This window comes from Borostomias antarcticus, assembly GCF_949987555.1.
Source record: "Borostomias antarcticus genome assembly, chromosome: 1".
Classification (NCBI taxonomy): domain Eukaryota; kingdom Metazoa; phylum Chordata; class Actinopteri; order Stomiiformes; family Stomiidae; genus Borostomias; species Borostomias antarcticus.
The window spans coordinates 46,078,674-46,101,948 of record NC_140234.1 but is presented as its reverse complement, the minus strand read 5'-3'; the positions used below and the strand labels follow the sequence as shown (position 1 = coordinate 46,101,948).

Genomic DNA, 23,275 nt, shown 5'->3' with positions numbered 1-23,275 from the left:
TTTTCTTCATAAATAAAGCCCACTTGACATTTTGAAGAATAGAACAGATCAGAGGACATTCATTTTTTGCCTAATGCCCTTAATGGCCGTGTCCCCTGAGTTTAATGTCAAACGACGACTGGTGAATTCAACATGAAAAATAAAAACCATGTGAAAATAAGTGTCTGAATGACCCAAAGAAACTTTCCTATATTTAATGTAATGACATGGAACAACTTAACTGCAGGGAGAGCTATCTTTCCATCATGATGTGGTGTGGCTTGCCCTGACGAAGAGTGAATCAGTGGACCTGCAGTGTAAGGATGTTCGTCAGCAGATAAAGAGCACTAAGGAATTATGTAATGAATCAAGTTATTATGAAATGATGTCGATAATAGCTTTTGTATTTCCAACTTGTTGACTAAGAACGTCTATTCATTGCCAACTCCCTTTTTCATCTGCAAGTTTCATTTCCCTATATTTACAATTGAGCATGTTTAATACTGTATGTACTGTAGCTGCATAACACTGTGTAGCTAAAGCTTAGTATAACACACATTCACTTGGCTGGTAAGTTGTGCTTCTGTCAGTATGTTTTGCCAAATATTGCCAAGAATGGCATAACTGACCTTGACCCGTAAGAATATGTGACAGATTTCAAATCGGTGGGGAGTGGGGGGGGGGGGGGACAGGGTTTGTCAATTTTTCACCATTAGAGCCCAGGCCCATGGATAAACCACTACTATAGTACTATCTTGTGTAGACATTTGCAAGGCCCATTAGTTTCATTTAGGCAAGGTAAAGCTGTCTGTTCTAATGAGGTGAATGTAAGATGCACATGTGGTGGCCGTGAACATGTACAGTATAATGAACACCTCTTGTTGGTAATACTACATGTGTATACAGGATGAAGGCTGTATCCTATTGCCTTTCATTTGGGTGATTAGCTCTCTTTCCTACTGTTATGTGATTGTTGCATTATTATTGTGTAATTGTTGCAGTATCAATTGTCCTATACTTGTAGTAATGATACTATAAGCTATGTGTATGTGACTAAGCTGTCTGGCCCTGGGCTAGGGAACACCTACTGTAAGAGTGAAAACCTGATGTGTTGTCATACTCGCCATGTGGTAAAACATGAGTAAACCTGTGTGTTGTACAGTATCATATAGTGATGTGTTGCTGGAAATGCCAGTTTGTGTGTGTGTGTGTGTGTGAGAGAGAGAGAGTTTATTCTTTACATTGATAATGTATATAAATGCAGTAGTTACATTGCTCCTTAAATTGTATCTAAGAAGATTTCACCATGAAACTTCTGATCATTGCTGTGTTAAATTAATATTTACATACAGGTGTGTTGCCACTTCGGAACACCGTCCAAACATTTTTTTAAGTGCTAAGTTAAGTTTTGGAATTTTTAACGCCACCTGAATGCAGCTCATAGGGGACCCATCATTGCAGTTATTTCAAGTGTCTGGGCGGTTTCAGGTCATGTAGAAGTATGACAAAATGGATGACAGACACCCAGCAGTCAAAATGGAGGCAAGAATCAGTAGTATTGAACTAGCAAGAAAATGCTTGTAAACACCCAAAATAAAATAAATCCAAACATTTTTGTTATACAAAAAAAGAACATTCCTTCCCTTTTGAACTTGTTTGCCCAAGGTAAAATCAGTTGTTCATATTATCCTATTTTGTTTGCACTGAAGACCCGGGCGGACATTTTCAGTCTTTAGGTTCAAATAGAAGGTCAGGGATCAGTGTCCTGTCTGGTCACTTGAGTCTTTATAATGACCATTTTGAGAGCAGGATTCATGACCTCCTTTGTGTGCAGAATGCAGATCCACCTTTATGGGGCAAGAACCACTGGATATCCATCTCCATTAACTAGTATGATGCTCCACTGCAACGGCGTCCTCCCTCATTTCCCTTGTGCTGTCCCTGGTGTCAGAGCACCACAGATGCAGTATAACACCATGCAGGTGCAGAGACGTCTCCCCCGTCCTTCCAGCGTCTCTGCCTGCTTGGCGTTGGTGTTGGCAACACTTGAACCTGATTAATATTGCCATCTTGTACAAATTAATCTGTGCTTTAATATGATACATTTGAACTGTTTTACTCTCAGTACTGAAAGTGTTGAGTTTCAATCAAGAGAATTAGATTTTTTTCCCTCCCCTGGAGGCAGCCTTTTTTCAAGATGATTAAGACGAATGTTGTTTGTACTGAAGGAGAGTCTTTTCTTTTTTTTTTTTCTTCTCAGTGTCCAAAGCCAACCACCTGGAACAGAGCACAGACAAGCTGGGAAAATGGCACACGTTTAATTAAGTACATCTGCAGACGGATAAATTAGCACTTCTTTTTTCACTTTTTTTTTTTACAGAAAAATGTGAACGCCTGTCCAACAAATTTCTGTCATTGAACAGTTTATTGGTAATTATTTGAGCAAAATGTTTTCGTTAATGAAATCATGTCAAGTAAATTAAATTATTTTTGTTTTCACAACTATTCTCAACTTGCTTTGGACTGCCCCGCCAAAAATACCTGTGAGGCCTCCAAACACTCTACCTAAAAGCGGCACTTAATTGCACTCTCAGAAAAAGAAAAAGAAACAACGCCTAGCGGATCCAAGCCCTTAACCATCATTATTTTCCTCCTTTCTTACCGGTCTTCCAGGGGACACTGTCAGATCTCCACGATGGGGTCTGTGAATCCTTTCTTTCCCTCATTAACAAGGACAGGTTTCTCTGTCCTGGTGTGCCAAACCAGAATCTGCAGAAAAAGACAGTGAAAAGACCATGATATGACAGCACTCTCTCACAAACAAGCAAACGCAGTAGGTTACTGTATAACGCACACTCCTCCACGCTTCCTCTCCATGTGGGCTGGATACACTCTCCTCCAGAGTATCTGCTCCCAGATATAGCAATGCAGTACACATGGTACGATCGCGTTCTTATCTGCAAAGACCAACCTTGGGCCTCTTCTTCAACCTAGAATGCGAGTGTATAGATGAATAGATATACAGGTACACTATGCCTGTGTGCAATCTCACAATTGTTATTCCAGCTATTCAGTCCTGCTCGGCTGTGTTAGACTGCTCATCAAGCCCACAACAGTGGAAATGTTGCTCAGAGAATCCAATCGATGCGAAGCCATATGTGCCACCACAAGGCCTGCTTTGTACAGCTCTTTGTGAAACGTAAACAGCATGGTCCCCTAAGGCTCACAGAGCTCCAATCAAGCCTTTTGGAGTAGGTGGATTTAGCCTTGGAGACCGGACACACATGCAAGAGGGTGAAAAGAAAAAAAGAGAATGTGATGTTAATTTTCCTCATCTCCGCGTCGGGAGCATCAATGCCTTTCATCTCCACCGCCACGGCCATGAATTATGCATGGCGCGTGTTTGAGATACACCAGGAGCCCACTCCTACTTCACCTAGGTGCAGCTGAGTCACACTTTCATCTGAAGAGGTAGATTATAAGGAGGAGAGGTGCCTGTGCATGGCCTGTGTCCCCCCCGCTTCCCTCTCCCCTCTCTCAGTCTCTCCATTTCAGTGGTGGGCTACGCAAAGCCATGCTAGGACGCCCCCCCCCCCCCCTCTCCATCCCCCAGTCCCAGCCCTCCACACAGTCCTCTCCTCTTCATCTAGACCCCTCCAGGAGTACTATGCTGGAAAAAATATATAATCAGAGCGAATACCCCCCTTCTCTATGTATGTGTGTGTGTGTGTGTGTGTGTGTATGAGCAAGTATCTATATGTGTGAGTAAGCGTGTGTGTCTGAGACGTGTGTGTGTGTGTGAGAGTTAGAGAGAGAGTAGTGGTGAGCTAAGCCCTCTGGCAGACTTCCCTGTGCTGGTGGAGAGGCTTAGCAGCTCAAACCACGGGCAGAAGGGAACATGCTGGAGGTGGAGTGGGCAGGGGAAAAGACAGCCTATTACTGTACACTCATCTATAGTGTGTGTGTGTGTGTGTGTGTGTGTGTGTGTGTGTGTGTGTGTGTGTGTGGAGGGTCAAGAGAGTCAGTTACCTAATCGATGCGCCAGAATCTCCAGCACTGAAAGTTTGAACTGTGAGAATATTGATTGCCTGTGTTTTTGCCTCATGGGGTATTTTTTTTGGGAAAGGTCACTAAGATGAAATTGCTTAAAAATGCCAAAGTTAAAATAAGGAGTGTAAAGTATAAATTGTTCATATACAGCATGTGCTGAAGAAGAATCAAACTCACTGTCTCCTCTCTCTGTGTACAGTATTACCTTTGTGCAATTAGCTGCTTTAGGCTCCAGGTCGTTGAGTGTGACCAGCTCTCGTAGCAGACTGCTCTCCTGGTATCCCCCCTTGACGCCCCGCAGTTTGAAGTAGGCCTGGGGCTTGAAGAGGATGAGGCGCAGGTTGATGGCGAAGCCCGCCATATCAATGGCGAAGGGTCGATGGGGGTCGAACACCGTCTTCCAGCCATACACCTTCCCCGCCGCGTTGACCTTGGGAGACTCGTAGCGTAACCCGCCCACGAAGGCCACCGGCCACACAGAGACCTTCCTGGTGGACCTCATCTAGGAAGGAGAGGAGTGAATTGGACCTTTTCACTCACAGTACATAATCACTGTTATTAACCAAAGGTTTGTTGTTTTTTATGATTACCACACATTTTTCCTATCTGTTTCAGGAGGCTAAATGAAATGCGAACCCGACATTCTCTTTACTAGTAAAGTGAATGTTCTTCAGGTGTGAAGAGTATGGAGGTTTTTCACCCAATGAAATGTGGAAATGTAGTACTCTCAGAAAGCTATACGCTTTTGATATTTTTATATTATTTTATTCAAACTAATAATTTAATTCTACATAAACTGTAAGACATTTAGTTGATATAAGGTATGGAGAGGGGAGCCAATGACGTTAGGTTTAGCAGGTCAGATGGTTTAGTGCCCGGTTTCCTCTAGAGGGCGCACGCGCGTTTCCTTTAGAGCAGATTTGGGAAGAAAGAAGCTGGTCCCGTCTCTTCATCCTCTGTCTTTTCTTTAATATTTTCCAGGTTAGTAAAACGTGACAAGCACTTAAAACCAACTTCCAAGGTTATTATATGAATGTAGAATACATTTGAGGGATGTGGTATGTTGTTGTGAATGTTGTGAAGTGTTATTTTGAAGAGAATTGTGCCTCGTGGCCGTCCTGTATTTTCGTTGCTAGCTAGCCAGCTACAAAACGGCACCCCAACAACTGGTGAAAGTGAGAGTGGTTTTCCTGATTACACTTGACCGATCTTTTGTACTATTAGTGTGTGAGTTTATTGAGTGATGAAAGTCTCATTTTGAGACTACAGTTCAAAGTGTATTATATTGATAGCTCCCAGTGTTATGTGCTGATAATTTGGAAAAGCCAATTTAGAATATTTTGAGTGAGTAACTCAGCTACAGTAGAGAAGTACTGTATTATTGATTGATATCAGAATAGGTAGGCCTTGACTACTGTATTTGTGTTTATTGAGCATGTGAAGAGTATTGAAGTATGAGTATGTGAAGAGTATTGAAGTATGAGTATGTGAAGACGATGTGTGAATGTATTATTTTCATCTAAATGTTTATTTGTTTGAGACTACATGGAATGTGGATCCTAGAACCAGCATGAATGTTGAGAATTTAGTATTGAGATTGATGGACAATAACCACTAGCACTAGGGACATTTTTGAATAGGGATGATTTGTATTGAATAATTGTGTAAATAAATACGAGAGCAGATTTGGGAAGAAAGAAGCTGGTCCCGTCTCTTCATCCTCTGTCTTTTCTTTAATATTTTCCAGTGGGATTGAAGAGCACGGGCACACTAATATTGTTACCACCGTACTATCGCCTCGTGCGGGTAACAAAATTTGGGGGCTCGTTCCGGGATCCGTCCTCGTCACAAGCATCAGAGCGACGGGTCCAGTGATTCCAGAACCACGTGACAAGGTGGGGAAGCGTACTGCAGACCAGGAGTCAGCCAGTGAGCGTCCGTCGAGGGAAATCTAGGTCAAGAGTCTTCGCCTCGCTACGGAGCTGCACAGCCGATCCGGGGGTCAAAGTACATCCGTCATCAGGAGCCGCAGGTTCATCAGACTAACAAACACACTACAAGGACTACAGCTACACACACACACACACCATGTCTACGACACGCAAAGAGCTGGTGTGGAACATTAAAAGGAACTTGTTCAGAATCTCGAACATTAACATCTACAACGTTGCAAGGGACCTGGCAACCGACAGTGAAGACCAAGCCAAGCTGAGCCCAAGCGATGAGGAAGGCTGCACAGACTTTGTGGTTGCCTACATGCAGTCTGAGAAATTGCTCAAAAGTGAAGATGAAGGTATGGCTCAGTTGTTGATGTTGAATGATGTGGTGAATAGAGTGATTGTTTCTGTTGATTTGTCACCTAATGGGACATGTGATGATGTTGTACATGTTAGTCCTACTAGTCCATCCACGGTGGGCCCAGAGCATGTAACCCAATCACACTCTGAACAAAACACAATCACACAACCACATCCCCACTCCCAGCCACATGTCCACACAACTTCACAGTCAGTGGAGGAGCTGAGAAGAATGTATGTACAGCTGGGTGAGCAACTGAGACTGTGTGAAGCCACTACGGCCCTGCCAGCCACTTTAAACAGCCAGCAAGGTGAGTCGCTGTCGCCCACAATGCCGACCCCAAGGATACCAGAGAGAGTGGTTCCGCTAAAGGACCTCCACTATCTTCCCCGGAGGGAATTTAAAGTACATGGGGGCCAAATCGGGGACCAGAGTTCTGAAATAGGCTATAACAGCATCAGTAAACAAATGGATGAGGGAGTCAGAGAGGGCTTTGGAGAGGCAGAAGTGGTCCGGGGTGTGTTAAGAGTGATCAAACCAGGAACCTTTAGGGACATGCTCGTAAATAAAGACGAAATGACAGTCTCTGAACTTAAGGGCTTCCTCCGATCTCACCTTGGTGAAAAAGCAAGCACAGAGATGTTTCAGGAGTTGATGTGTGCTAGACAGCTCGAACAAGAGTCACCCCAGCAGTTCCTGTACCGCATGATTGGCCTCAAACAGAAACTCCTTTTCCAGTCAAAGCAGGTTAATACTGACATCTCCTATGATCCTAAGACCATTCAAGAGGTTTTTCTCCACAGTATCTATCAGGGCCTGGGGCCAAAGCACACTGATATCCGACAGAGACTGAGACCTCTCCTCTGGGACGGTCAGCTCACTGATGAGGAAATCGTTGGCCAGGTAATGAAGATGATTAATGAGGAGAATGAGCACCAGCGCAGAATCGGCCAGCCCCCTCGTCAGTCAAAGGTAACACACGCACATGCCGCAAAGGTGGACACAGGTGACTGGCCAACCAATGACAAACAAAAGGGTGGAGCCACAGACAGTAATAACATGACCATCCAACAGCTCAGTACTCAGGTTGAGACCCTGACACGTATGATGACCACACTGCTGGAGAAACAGATGGGAAACGGCCAGGCGGCGTATCAACAGACCTCCCCAGCTCAAGTGTCGCCACACCCCCAGCCCTACCACACTTCTCAGCCACCTCCTAACCGATATCCCCAACCCCCACTGAGACAAGAGAGACAGCCCTGCCACTCTCCTCAGCCACCTTCCAACCAATATCCTCAAACCCCACAGAGTCAAGAGCGAGGACGAACATCTCGTTGCCCAAAATGCACTGAACAGAACCGACAGGAGTGTAACCACTGCTTCGTATGTGGAGAGACAGGACATCGGGCAGTAGGGTGCTTGAAACGGACCAAGTTTCAGGGAAACGGGAGCCGGTCTCAGCCGAGGGACAGCCAGAGACCGGGATACACCCTCAGTCCCAATCACTAAACCCCATCCCCATGCAACAACCCCAACAGCATAAGCCGAACCAACAACCATCACACAGGCCTGCCTGCCGGAGTGTCACAGGAAGCAAAGTTCCCCTAGTCGGAAAGAGAAGCTACCTCAAATGTCTGATTGGTGGATATCCAACTACAGTCCTGTTTGACACCGGCTCACAGGTGAGCATAATAGACAGAGAATGGGCCAATACTCATATCCCCAGCTATCCAGTGAGGCCGTTACAGGAGCTCCTTGAAGAAAATGTAGGCCTAGAAGTTGTCGGTATGGGTGGCCATGCGATCCCTTATGATGGATGGGTTGAGCTCACTGTCAACCTCACAGGTAATGACGACCCCAACCTCGCCATACAAACCCCCTTCTTAGTCAGTCGACTGTCTCTGTCCCAGCCGATAGTCGGAGCTAATGTACTTGAGGAGATCATCCATAGGCGAGAATCCTCCGGTGATGCTGTGAGCACAGTAATCAGTCTCCTACGAAGTGCCTTCGGAATGGAAGAAGAGCAAGTGGTGGCCATGGTCAACTTCATTCAAGTACCCCAAAAGACTGACTGCCGTCCAGCCACAGTGAGAGTGGGAAGGAACAATGTTGTCATCCCGCCTAGGAAAGCAGTGCATGTGTGGTGCAGAGTACCCCCGAATTTCGACACCTCTGACCCCCGTGTCTTGTATGAACCAACGGAAGAGAACCCTGTTACAGACCAGCTGAGCATAGGAGAAGGCCTCCTGGAAGTCAAGAACACTCGACGGCCTTACGTCAAAGTGCCCATCTCCAACCACTCTGAACATGGGATCATTCTACCAAAGAGGACTCCCTTGGGCACCATCCAATGTGTCGCCAAGATCCTTGAAACAGACGCGGCAGAACCTCAACAGATTGGAGTCACAGTGAAAACAACCACAACAGCAGAGGTCAACAAAATCGCCTCCTCCAATGGTTCTCCCACTGATTCCTGGCTACCGCCTGTTGACATCAGCCACCTCAGTCCAGAACAACAACAGATGGTGAGAGAGGTCCTGCAGGAAGAGTCTGGGGCGTTCGCTCGTGACAGTGGTGACGTTGGCTGTATCCCCTCCTTACAGATGGAGATCAGGCTCAAGGATGACACCCCAGTACAAAAAGCCTATGCATCTATCCCCAAACCATTATACAAGGAGGTCAAAGAATACATTCAGGATTTGCTGGTGAAGGGATGGATCATCAAGTCGCGATCGCCTTACGCCGCCCCGGTCATATGTGTGAGGAAGAAAGACGGTTCATTACGCCTGTGTGTCGACTATAGACTCTTAAATAGCAAGACAGTGCCAGACCGACACCCCCTCCCCCGGATCCAGGATCTCACCGACTCACTGGGAGGTTACAGCTGGTTTTCGATCCTGGACCAGGGGAAGGCCTATCACCAAGGCTTCATCGCCGAAGGATCCAGACATCTGACAGCATTCACAACGCCTTGGGGACTCTACGAGTGGGTTAGGATGCCCTTTGGGTTGTCAAATGCACCCGCTGCATTCCAGAGGAGCATGGAGGAGATGCTCGACACGCTCCGAGACGAATGTTGCATCCCTTACTTGGATGATGTTTTGTGTTTCTCCAAGTCCTTCGAAGAACATGTACAGGTGCTGCGCAGAGTCCTACAAGCCCTACAACACCACGGCGTGAAACTGAAGCCGGAGAAGTGCGAGCTATTCCGCAAAGAGGTCCGCTATGTTGGCCGGCTGGTGTCTGCGGACGGAGTGAGGGTGGACCCCAAAGACATCGAGGCAGTGCAGATCCTGAAAAACAAAAGACCACAGACAGTGGGTGAGGTCAGGCAGTTGCTGGGTTTCCTGAGCTATTACCGTACATATGTGCAAGACTTCTCCCGGATAGCAAAACCCCTGTACGACCTACTCAAGACTAAGACCAACACCAGCACACCCCCACCCAAACCACTGCGGGGAAAGTCAAACAGTCCCCAGCAGCCATCCCGTACACCTGTAGAATGGCGTGAGGAACACCAGCAGATTTTGGAAGGACTGATCGACAGACTGACCAAACCTCCAGTGCTGGCGTATCCAGATTTCAATTGCCCCTTCACACTCCACACTGACGCTTCTCAAAAAGGCCTGGGAGCAGTTCTATATCAGAAACAGGATGGGAAGATGAGAGTGATTGGCTATGGGTCACGCACCTTAACACCGGCGGAGGAGAACTACCATCTGCACAGTGGAAAGCTGGAGTTCTTAGCGTTAAAGTGGGCAGTATGTGACAAGTTCCGGGATTATCTGTTTTATGCCCCTCATTTTACCATCGTCACAGACAATAATCCCCTGACGTACATCCTAAGTACAGCCAAACTCAACGCGGTGGGCCATCGCTGGGTGGGTCAACTTGCTGATTTCAATTTCAACATCATCTATCGGCCTGGAAAAGCTCACATCGATGCCGACACCCTGTCCCGTTATCCCCGGGACATCAACACCCTCCTGGCGGAGTGTTCAGAGGAGTTGTCAGATGATGCAGTGTGTGCGATCTGGGAAGGAAGTCGAAGAGCCCAACAGAAGGATGTTGCCTGGGTGGCGGCTCTCAACTTAGCATCACAAGTTCAACCCCCTGTGGAGCCTCTGCAAACCATCAGCCATGATCAACTAGTCAGAGCACAAAGGGCAGACCCTGCAATCGGGAAGGTGATCACTTCAAAAGAAAACAACACACCACCAGATGAAGTCGACGCAAGCACGAAAAGACTTCTGCGGGAATGGAGCAAATTGCACATCGAGGATGGCCTGCTCTACAGGAAGACGATTGGTCGAAGACAACTGGTCCTGCCCTCCACCTACAAACAGCTGGCACTCACCCATCTACATAACAACATGGGCCACGTAGGTGTTGAGAAAGTCCTGAGTCTAGCCAGGGAAAGGTTCTATTGGCCCTTTATGAAGAAAGATATCGAAGAATATGTCACAAGAAAGTGCCCGTGTATCAAGCAGAAGAAGCCGACCACCCCTGAAAGAGCACCTATGAGCAGCATAACATCAAACTCTCCCCTCGAACTCGTCTGCATTGATTTCCTCCATCTAGAAACCAGTCGGGGTGGATATGAATACATCTTGGTCGTGATCGACCACTTCACTCGATTCGCGCAGGCGTACCCTACCAGGAACAAAGCTGGCAAGACGGCGGCTGACCGACTGTTCAATGACTTCATCCCCAGATTCGGATACCCTGACAAACTCCACCATGACCAGGGCCGGGAGTTTGAAAACGAACTGTTCCGAACCCTCAGACAGTTGTCCAGCGTCGGCCACTCAAGAACTTCACCCTATCACCCCCAGGGAAACCCCGCCGAGAGACTGAACCGGACCCTGTTGCAAATGCTTCGTACACTGGGTGAGAAGGAGAAGGAGAATTGGAAAGACCATCTTCACCACGTGATTCACGCGTACAACTGCACAAAGCATGAATCTACAGGCTTCTCTCCTTACTTCTTGTTGTATGGCCGTCATCCACGCCTGCCTGTCGACCTTCTCTTCGGCCTTATCACAGATGAAGATGCTGAAACTCCAAGAGGATATGCAGAGAAATGGGCCGGGAAGATGACAGAAGCATATCGGATAGCAAATGAGAACAGTCAACAGTCCAGCTCAAAAGGAAAGAAATACTACGACAGAAGGAGCAAAGGTGTGACTCTTCAGGAAGGAGACCGGGTCCTGGTACGGAACCTCAGCGAAAGAGGCGGCCCCGGAAAACTCAGAAACTACTGGGAGAAAAACATCTATATCGTGAGAGAGCAAGTAGGAGACAATCCAGTCTACAAGGTAACTTCAGAGAGAGGAGGCACTACTCGCACCTTGCACCGAAACATGCTGTTACAAGTGAACGACTTACCTGTTGAGCTACCCGAAAACACAGTCACCACCACCAACAAACCTAAGCCCAAAGAGAGAACTGGGAGGTCCCCATCAACTGAGACCACAGGACAGACACAGAGGCCAGATACCAGTGACTCTGAAGAAGAGGATGGGATGCCTGGATATTGGCTACGGATACCTGTGAGAGATCAAAGGAGTGCAAACCGACCAGCTCAGTTACCAAACAGACCTGAACCGAATAGAACCTACACGAGGGAGGAAACCACTGTTGAACCTGAAAGAGAGGAAATGGAAAATGGAACAGATGAGGACCAGGAAAATCACATTGATTCTGGACAAGAACTAGACTCATCTCAACTGAACGGTGACACCCCAGAAACACCCCAGGTAACTCACCAGGAGAAAGAGGTCCAACCATCCCCCTCTGATGACCAGGTCCCCCTGAGACGGTCTACCAGAGAAAGGCAACCTCGCCACGTGTTCACATACCCCTCCCTTGGTCAACCTACCTACCATCTAAATCCTATGGTGAATGCAGTCGGAGCCCAGCACACCCCATGGACTTACCTGACTAACCCATATCACTACATCCAACCCTTCCAACCCCCATATGTCAATCCCTACTCATACCCACCTGCCACATACCCCATCCATTGTTTCTGAACCACTAAAGAATATACACAGTTTACATTACCAGGTTGGTAACAAGTTAATGTTCAATTATTAGTGTCAAGTGTCAGGAGCCACTTTAGTTTGTGGGGGAGTGTGTAGTACTCTCAGAAAGCTATACGCTTTTGATATTTTTATATTATTTTATTCAAACTAATAATTTAATTCTACATAAACTGTAAGACATTTAGTTGATATAAGGTATGGAGAGGGGAGCCAATGACGTTAGGTTTAGCAGGTCAGATGGTTTAGTGCCCGGTTTCCTCTAGAGGGCGCACGCGCGTTTCCTTTAGAGCAGATTTGGGAAGAAAGAAGCTGGTCCCGTCTCTTCATCCTCTGTCTTTTCTTTAATATTTTCCAGGTTAGTAAAACGTGACAAGCACTTAAAACCAACTTCCAAGGTTATTATATGAATGTAGAATACATTTGAGGGATGTGGTATGTTGTTGTGAATGTTGTGAAGTGTTATTTTGAAGAGAATTGTGCCTCGTGGCCGTCCTGTATTTTCGTTGCTAGCTAGCCAGCTACAAAACGGCACCCCAACAACTGGTGAAAGTGAGAGTGGTTTTCCTGATTACACTTGACCGATCTTTTGTACTATTAGTGTGTGAGTTTATTGAGTGATGAAAGTCTCATTTTGAGACTACAGTTCAAAGTGTATTATATTGATAGCTCCCAGTGTTATGTGCTGATAATTTGGAAAAGCCAATTTAGAATATTTTGAGTGAGTAACTCAGCTACAGTAGAGAAGTACTGTATTATTGATTGATATCAGAATAGGTAGGCCTTGACTACTGTATTTGTGTTTATTGAGCATGTGAAGAGTATTGAAGTATGAGTATGTGAAGAGTATTGAAGTATGAGTATGTGAAGACGATGTGTGAATGTATTATTTTCATCTAAATGTTTATTTGTTTGAGACTACATGGAATGTGGATCCTAGAACCAGCATGAATGTTGAGAATTTAGTATTGAGATTGATGGACAATAACCACTAGCACTAGGGACATTTTTGAATAGGGATGATTTGTATTGAATAATTGTGTAAATAAATACGAGAGCAGATTTGGGAAGAAAGAAGCTGGTCCCGTCTCTTCATCCTCTGTCTTTTCTTTAATATTTTCCAGTGGGATTGAAGAGCACGGGCACACTAATATTGTTACCACCGTACTATCGCCTCGTGCGGGTAACAGAAACACATTGGTATGACAGGATGCTTCATTCCCAGCCTTAGAGAGGGTAAATGTGGATGGCGCTAAATGGATTTGCAGAATCTAGGCCCATTATACTGGGAGTCTGAGTTGCAGCGTGGCCCAGGAGATTCTTCAAACCCTTCCTCAGAGGGCTCGCCACTTTGTCCTTTAATCTTCCAGCATCAAAAGATCCTCTAGACACTTGGTTTTTTGTTGACTCTCTGTTTCTGAGTCACTGGCGAGAGAGATGCCCAGATCATATAAAATGGAAGTTTTCTAATGTGGAAGGGGAGGGGGAGGCAGATAAGAAGTCACACGGTGCAGCAGAAATGTTGGCGCAGTATAGCTGAAGCTAGTCTGACAACGGAGTTAGTGTAACTATCAATCACCTCACACTGGAAGATGTAGACCTGCACTGAAGCTAGCCCTTACAGAAATAGACATACACTACTTCTACTCTACTACTTCAAAGCTACTTTGAAAAGGTAAATCAGCATAAATCTTAATGTCGATACTACATGACATAACAATTTATCATACGCACAGCTAAGTGCCATATGATAAATGATGGCAAGTACAGATCAGGTTGGACTCCAATGTTAACAGGATGTGAAATTGAAAAACAGTAATAAATAGCTGTCATACTGCTACATTAGCCTGATATCAGTCAGAAAGTCAACTCGTTACAACTCTGTTGAGATCTTCAACTTCAGTGGAGTGGGTGGATTCGAATGTCTGGACCCACGCTACTGCTTCATCACAAAAAAATACTTAACTACAGAAAATGCATACTGAGTTTGGAATTTAGTTTAATTACCCCTAGAAAACTGCAAAATGTAATTAAATTACTGTTTGAACTGCCCTACAACGGAAGAAAGGGGTATCTTGATTTTTTATCAAAATTTAGGCTCCATGTCAATGTAAAATATGGAGATATTTGTGGGTGGCCTTAACTGTATCTCCCCAAACCCCAGGGGAAACAACGAGAGAATACCGTATCATGAGTTACCTCTTTCTCTCTGTGTATAGAACGCACAAACACACCCTGCTGTAAAACAAGAGAATACCGTATCACGAGATACCTCTTTCTTTCTGTGTATAGAACGCACAAACACACCCTACTGTACAACGCGCTGTAGCCGCAGTTGAGATACGGTCTTCTTTCTGTGTATGGGATTTTCATATTAATATACACAATAATTTACACTATATTTTATATAATACTGATCTATATATTGATTATAAATTGTGCTATGCTCTATTTCCTGTTAATTATCATAATTCTAATAAAGTGAGTGATCTTATGGAGACCAGAAACCATTTTATGAATCAAAGCTGAGATACCCCTTTCTTGCGTTTTATGACCAGCTTCTATTTTGCAGTCATGCAATGACAGAAATAGGGGTCAAAGGATGAGTTTGAGCAAAATATTTTTATACAGCGAAATTACTTGATACAAAAGCAAAGATCTGATACATTTTCATAATTCTACCTACAATACTTTTGACTGGACAACAAAAAAGCTTTAAACTAATTTTTCTCAGTTCTGCACTCTGGTGAGATACCCCTTTCTTCCATTGTAGGGCAACATGAAGTGGAACTACAGTACTCCACAACACTATATCTGTTCTGTTTTTGCATATGAGGTGCGTGTGTGTGTGTGTTTGAGGCAGGAGAGTGAGAAATTGGTTGTGTGCGTGCATGTGCCTTTCTGTGTGGAGTTTGTATGTTCTCCCCGTGCTCACCTGGGTTCCCTCCACATAGAACCCCAATATATAAAAAAAAACATGCAGAAGAACAGATGCTCTACAGTCCTGTCCCTGACCAGGACTTGGACTGAACACTTGGACTTGGTTCCCTGGCCACTGATGAGGCTGCCCACGATCCTGGCTGCCCCTGGAGGACAGCATGGATGGTGAAATGCAGAAGATTAATTCCACCGGTGACTGCTGTAAATGCATGTGTTTGTGTGTTCTGTGTTTTGTGTGTTGGGATGTAATTGCTTGTGTGGCGAAACAAATAAATATACCTGCAAGCAGGGATGTGGTTGCCAAGCAGTTTAGCTGCAAGCAGCCAAGGAATCAGCTAGACTGACGTGGCGACATGAGACATGTTTGACAAGGGTCAAGTATGGTCCCGAGAATTTCAAAAGTCAGACATATGGTTGAACGGGATTTGATCTCTGTACCTGCTGGCCAACATGCTAACCACTGTGCTACGCCGGATGTTGCAAAGGTGAATCGCCCTAGTCCACAAGGCATGTCAGCCTTCGCTAACCCCCTAACCCTATTAGCTGAATCCCAATCTGAGTCTGAGTCCTGAGCACTTAATTAATTTCAGCTGGAAGGGTCGCTTCCTCTCGGTTGAGAGAGAGGCGGGGGTGTCGTCATTTAAATTGGCACACCGCGAAAAGTATACATAGCAGAGCGTAACTATTTACTTCTATAGAATTCAGACAATCACATGAACATTCTGAGGTATAATATGTCCTTCTGTCTTCAAAAGTGTAGGAGAGGTGACGAGTTAGAAAAACAACATTGTTTCAGTCATTTTCTGCTTCAAAGTTAGAGTGTGGCTCCATTGTTTTCAATGGGGGGGGGGAGTCATCATTCGAACTGTCACACAGTGAAAAATATACATTGGAGAGCTTAGCTTTTTTGATTTTATGAATCCCAAGAGTCGTGTAAACGTTTTGATATATAATATGTGTATGAACTGTGAGAATTGGAAGAGGGATGGCAGTTTAGAAAATGTGTGACCTTTTCCAAAATGCGCCTTTCACCACTCTGAAACTGGTGAAATTGTGCAGAAGACCAAAAGTGTTCCTTGCATTCTGCAATCAAACAAATGAAGTAATGATGTAATGGGGTGTTTTGAACTCAGCATGAGCCAGGGAATCCATTGCTACCATAATTGTGAAGATTGGACATACAGTTCAAAAGTTACTGGCATAAACGCTACTCCAACTTTGACACGCTGGTGGTGCTAGAGTGCATGAGATGTCAACATGAGGCTTGGTGACAGATGTCATTGGTGTGTCCTGGATGAGTGTGCCAAATGTGGTTTTGATAGATTAAAATAATACTGAGATATGACCCCAGTTCCTGTTTTGCAGCTTTTCTGCCAATTTTGATTGGCTGTCATGAGCGAACACAATGGACAATCAAAAATCCTTGTACAACTTTTGTGGACATCGGTCTATAGATTGTGCATACTGTGTTTCGTGCAGATTGGGGAAAAAACCTAGGAGGAGATATATTTTAAGTGTTTTACACAAAGTACAAAATGGCGGGAAACGTCATGAGGTGCGTTGAACTCGGCTTGAGCCAAGGATTCCAAAGGTACCTCGTTTTTCAAAATCAGAATTACGGGTCAAAAGTTGCGTGCATAAAAGCATTGCCAATTTTGACACGTTAGTGGCGCTAGAGGGTTCGAGGTGTGGACATGAGTCTTGGTGAGGAGACTCAGGGGACTGTCCTGAATGATAACTTCATAACTTTCTACCATACGCTTCTATGGGCTGCCATAGACTCCAATGGCAGAAGAATAATAATAAGAAAAGGTAGAAACATAATGGTGGCCTACGCAGCTTCGCTGCTTGGCCCCCAATAATAATGTGTACATGATGTGTGTCTGTGTGTATGCGTGTTACAGAAAGAGGACTGGGACTGCATTACGGCAGTATCTGATCTGGCATCAGCTAAAGAGATCAGAGAGGAGGAGTGTGTGTGAACTGGATGGATTTATGGGAAACCACAGGGGTTAGAAATGCATCCGTGCCTCAGAAACTACGACTGCGCCAGCCACACAGATAATATTTGGCTGGATGGTCCCGCTTAACGAGCTCTGTTGGTGGAAGGTTCTGGGTGTGTGTCCTGATGTGTGCTTGTGTGCACCTCATTCCCACCCACCTCCACATGCTGCTTCCTCTCTAATAATGATCTCAGGAACTGACCATCAGGCCTGGGAATGCCTATTCTCCTCGTGGCTCTGGGCTGAATGAATCAGACCATGCACCTCAAGTCTATTTCTCCGTACTGAAATGTGAAAATGAATGCTTCATAGGCTTCATAGGCACTGATAGCAATGACAAGTTAACCGATTACAATGATTCCAATCTCAGTTGAGTTTGAGGTTTAGCAGGCAAAAAGGCAACAAAGTGCCACCACGAAATTTTCTTGAGAAGTGTTGTTTGTGCTGAGTTTCCTGTTGTCTATGAGTATATAAACCTTATTTCCTGCTCCATTTACCAGGGAGAGGGGACATGCCCATTGAGACAGAGGCCTTTGTGTCTGAAGTCAGAATACAACAAAGGCAGCTACTGTAGCTAATCCCAAACTCTATGGGGAGAATGCAGACACCCAGGTATATACAGTACATTAATTTGTGGCACATGAAAGGGGGATATATGAGTCTTTGCAGTGTCACTGCAGCCCCAAAAGCAAAGCGTAAGCGTCTTCATCAGAAATAGGATGCTTATGTTTGGATTGCTTGTTGATTTATAGTGTGTCCACAGACAGAGCAGTGAAATTATGTTTGCCCTGCTTTGAGATTCAAGGTGTTCAGCGTTGTCTTTTTTTCAGATTTTGAAGACGCTATAATCTAAATCTTACCGATGCAAGCAAGATAATAATAATAATAATAATATGAATATGAATCATCATCATCATCCTCAAATATATTAATCTATTTAACTCAACATAGCTAATGCTATCTCTATGTGTGTAAATATGATGTTACTTATCTGTGTAAAGAGTTTGCCATGTTAAATAATCCCTAATGCAGGAGAGGAGAAGATGGGATGAAAATAGTTAGACGCTACAAATAAGGCTTGCGGTTTTGGTTTTGCCTTTTTGATGAAAGCTTAATAATTAATGCAGCCCATGCATCACAGGGATGTAGTCCAACTGGGGACATGCATATTTCATGGGCTATTCTGATTTTCAAAATTTACAGCAGAGCCTCTGACATGATGTGTTCCTTGGTTTGGTTAGGACTGAAAAGACTACAAAGGAACATCATTTTGCAGGTGCGATTCAGAACATCGCTCTGTACAAAGGCATAACCTCAATGTGATTTCATGAAGGAACGTGAATGCTGTGATCAGGTTGTACTACATTTAGGCTTTGCATTTGTAACCTCTTTAGATCAATCAACAGTATTACTACTACTACTACTACTACTACTACTACTTACCTCTGCCTTGGGAATGCCCTCCCTGACAATCTGAGGGCACCACAGACTCTGGGTTCTTTTAAGACTGGTCTAAAGACTTACAGTACCCGTCAAAAGTTTGGACACACTTTGTTATTCAACTGAATGAGAAGGTGTGTCCAAAACCTTTGACTGGTACTGTACTTACAGTATTTAGGAAAATTGTATATGTAATATGTATGCATATGTATATATTTTATGTATTAATTGTCAAGGGCATAGGTTTGGTCTCAACATTAGTAGGGACCCGGGCGTGGAGGCGAATTAAAGCATATGCGGGGGGGGGTGGGGAGAGAGAGAATATATGAAACCTAAAATATGATGGGCCTATATGCCGGCTTAGATCGAAAGTAGAAAAGCCCACTCCACTTACACATTCATGACATGCATCATGGCCGGGGGATGACTGGTTCACTGTGTACTTGTTTCCTTTCAAAGCAGGCACAGTATACACCTTAATTTGATATCCAGGTTAATTTATGCTACCTTTAACCTTCAGCAGTGTACTGTGTGTTGCTATTTTAGCCTTACATTGCTATTTTACTCTTGTCCATAGTCTTGACCTCTACCTGTTAGTGGATCAATGAGAAGGTCTGATATTTACAGCGCTGTCAGCCAGGGGAGGGTTCGGGGTACTAAAGCCTTGACTGACTGTGGGGCGATCTATCGGTCAACTGAGAGACAGCTCAGTCCTGACGGTTGTTACTCCGGCCCATAAAAGGGCTTGCTGCTGGCGCTGATGGAGGGCTTCTGGGGAACTGTACTTCGACTGATTCACAGGGAAAGATAATGGCAGATTCATCAATATGGGGCAAACTACTACCACAGCACCCTTTCACACTAACAAGACCTGCGGCTGCTGATACTGTATCCCGCTGTGTCAATTTAGGGGCTGCAGAAGTCAACAAACATCTGCAGTTAAAGTGGATGGTTGGAGACACTGATCACAAGCCTAAACAACTCTTAACAGGTTCTTATGGATCTTTATTCTGACTGACCGTTAGCAATGGGCAGAAAAAATACTGAAATCACTTTTGTCAACCATCACCAACGCATCCACTATAATTGCATCGCATTGCTTTTTTTTCGAGCCAGCTAAATGTGCAAATGTGCATGATTATCCAAGATGTATTCATAGGTTATCCAAACTGTATATATATGTGTCCTATGCATAGTCATCAGTTCCAGCCGCACAATAGAAAGTGTTTAGGCTCTACGCACAATGTATATGTATATAGAGGTGGTGTGACATGAACTCATGTTCCTCCTGCACAGTCGATGTTGTTATAGCAATGTCAACAGCCAAGCGATTATGGCTTGACTCTCACCACTGACCTCCTCAAACAGCTCCAGGCTGTACGTGTTGTCGTCGTCAGCGAAGTACACGACGCCCGCCTGGCTGCCGTTGGCGCTGAACGTCTCCCGAAGCCAGCGGAGCGCCAGGTTCCGCTGCATGGTGCCGCGGGGGATGCGGGGGTCCCGCGTGTCCCCCCGCAGCTTATAGTTCCTTGGGGTCTCCACGTTGAGGTGGGTGTAGTTGAGGCCTGTGTCCCGGAGCAGCCGGGTGACCAGGGGCGTCCTCCGCTGCGAGTCCTCCACCAGGATCCAGTGCAGGTTGGAGACGTGCAGGAAGGTGTTGGCCAGCCGGGTCAGCTCCGCCTTCTGGACCGGCCGGCTGTAGGTGGGGGTGACCACGTGGATGGTGGGCAGCACGTCGGACCAAGGTGGCGGCCGCGTGTACACGTACTCGGTCCTCACCACCTCCACGATGTCCTTGTCAGAGGAGCAGTACTCTTTAGAGTCGGTGGCCTGGCCGCCCTCCTTCCTCCCCTCGGCTCCGTCATCTACGGGGGGGGGGGGGGGGGGGGAGAGGAACACGTAAGGCATTAGCGCGCCCCAGGGGGGGAGGCTGCCCCACGTGTATTCTTTTCAGGTGACACAAACCAAGAGGGCCGAAGTATACCTGCGAGTCGGTGCCGATGGATCGCAAGCCTCTCTGGTATGATAAAGATCTCTTTTACTAGGTGGTGACAGGCTGCAAAAAGCGAAAGCAAGCAGCGGTGAGAAGGACAGACACAGCTACCGGACAGCGGTGAGACACGGAGGACCTCCCGTTTACTCAGTCAGCCGCAAACGGCGTCAACCAGGAGAGAGACTTTATTTCAGGAGAAGATAGGTATGACTAGGAGGCCCCCAGTAGCCTTCGATGACAGATACAATATCATTATATGATCATTAAGGCTGTTAATTTCCGCCCTCTTTGTGCCACGGCTAACGGCAATCTTTATCACTGCTCAGCTAGAGCACCGTTCACAGTACACACATAAAATAGGATATTTTTGCACCACGCAGATTAACATCTCATGATGGCCAGATGTGCTGCTATGGCTGCCAGAAAGTATCTTGCAAAAAAAAAAAATCTAAATTTTTAAGACAAAACAAAAAAGAAGGCTGCAGATGATTTGTATAATCTGGCTTTGTATCGGTCCTCCACCTCTCACCCTGAAGGTGAAGGGAAAGGAGGAGAAGAAAATATATTGACTTACTGTCCCGCTAATTTGGCTTTGCTGAGCGTGCAGCATGCTTGACATTTCACACAGTTGGTTGATGGTCTCTTGGGAGTTACATTCAGACTAAGAGGGGCTCATTTGAGAATGAGTTTAAGGCTTGTGTGTACAGTATGTGAATGCAGTAGATACTGTGGAAATACTGTACATGCACACACACAAGCACACACACACATTCTTGGGCCATTAAAAAAAAAGGCTAGTCTGGTAACCATCAGGGTAGAAAAATGAAGCAGCCAGTGATTGAGTTCAATCACTGTGTGTGCTTTAAGCTATTATGTCACAGATGGATAAATGTTCAAAGTGCTTAGAAATGAAAAGCTTATGGAGGGAACGTGCCATGGAGGGCCCGCCTTATGACATCAGCAGAGCGGGGATTCACGTGGTCCTACCCTTTCTGATGGCGAGCAGAGGAGCGATTGCGCTTTGGTGCCAAACGGTGATGAGCAGAGTCCACGGTAACACGATCAACACGATGGCAAGAATATCTCTTCTCTTCGGCATCTCCAGGGTTGGTCTTATGCCTCGTCATTACCTGCGGAAGGAACGAGAGTAGGAGCGTGACACCGATGTCAGCAAGACCCTCCGCTGAATACATTCACTTTGCACATTTTAATTTGCTCTATTTGTTGTTGTGGGGTTAGGAATGAGTTGACCCTCCCCAGGCCAGGCGACAGTCTTATAGCACAACATGATAGCACATCAGTTCTGTTTATCATCTTTCCAGACAGACGCACCATTTATGCAGCTGTAGCTCAGTTGGTAGAGCGGGTCGTTCAATGATCGAAGGGTCACTGGTTTGAATCCCAGCTCCGACTGTCCACATGTCGAAGTGTCCTTGAGCAAGACACCTAACCCCAAATATCTCCCAATGAGCAGATTAGCACCTTGCATGGCAGCTACCGCCATTGGTGTGTGAGTGAATGGGTAAATGAGAGGCCATTGTAAAGCGCTTTGAGTGCCGCTAAGGTGGAAAAGCGCTATATAAGTGCAGTCCATTTACCATTTATGCACATGCTGTCAAGAAAGAAAATACTTAATTTTCCTGGTGTGAATGCACATCTGGGACATCCGTAAGCCACATAAAAGCTACCAACTACTGATAAAGAAATGGGTAGAGGAATTTAATGCCGTTTTTTTTTGTGCTTCAGTGCCGGGAAGTCCGCAGTGGAAATTTACATTGTGCTGGGGTATCTGGAGATGTATTCAGGCAAAATCATTTTTACCCTCCCTTTGTTTACGAATTTAACTGCATGGGCATTCCAGTGATTAGAATCGTGCACAGCACAGCATTTGGCAACTCAGCCTTTTGTGCTGTGCTGAGATGATCAGGATTTGGTTCAAGGTACATGGAAACCTAACAAACAATCATTTCAAACTGTATCCGATACCATTCAGTAACAGTAAGCCTGTCGCACAATACGGGAGCCTGCCTGAAGCTACAGTACAGTGTAGCAGGGACCCCATGGACACTGAGCTTAGCTCAGGATATTATGGCAATAAAGTTGATTGAAAGGGGCTGTGAATCCTCACCCACGGTTATAACAGGATCATGGCACCGTCGGCGATGCGCAGCTGGGGGCGCCGCACAGCGTAGGAGGAGCAGTGTGGCGGGATCCCCCAGGACATCTCAGCCCGTCGTGTTCCTGACCCAGACAAGAAACGCCTGGAGGTGAAGGAGATGAGGCTTAGTCACCTTGTGAAGTCAATACATGCATTGTATTCATCAACCCATGAAGGAGTCTTATGTGTGTGTGACATATATTTGTATTTAGCTGCTCTTTGATGTTAGCATGAGCTTGCAGCTACGTTGAGCTTGCACTTTGATTTTAGCACTTTGTCGCTTGCTTATAAAGGAGCTGCACTTGTGAGTTCTGGCGAGTAGTAGTACACTTTGGATAAAAGCATCTGCCAAATGACTGTACTGTAA

The 23,275-nt window shown here is 45.5% G+C and overlaps 1 protein-coding gene across 1 annotated transcript; it reads right to left on the bottom strand.

Moving 5' to 3' along the window:
- Positions 1–2,661: 2,661 nt before the first annotated feature.
- On the bottom strand, positions 2,662–21,849 carry b3gat1a (beta-1,3-glucuronyltransferase 1 (glucuronosyltransferase P) a; the record flags this gene model as incomplete). The annotated part of the gene is made up of 4 exons (XM_084438572.1): positions 2,662–2,748; positions 4,235–4,531; positions 20,114–20,622; positions 21,738–21,849. The coding sequence occupies 4 exons, from the start codon at positions 21,847–21,849 to the stop codon at positions 2,662–2,664; spliced, it is 1,005 nt and encodes a 334-aa protein (XP_084294698.1).
- Positions 21,850–23,275: the final 1,426 nt, after the last annotated feature.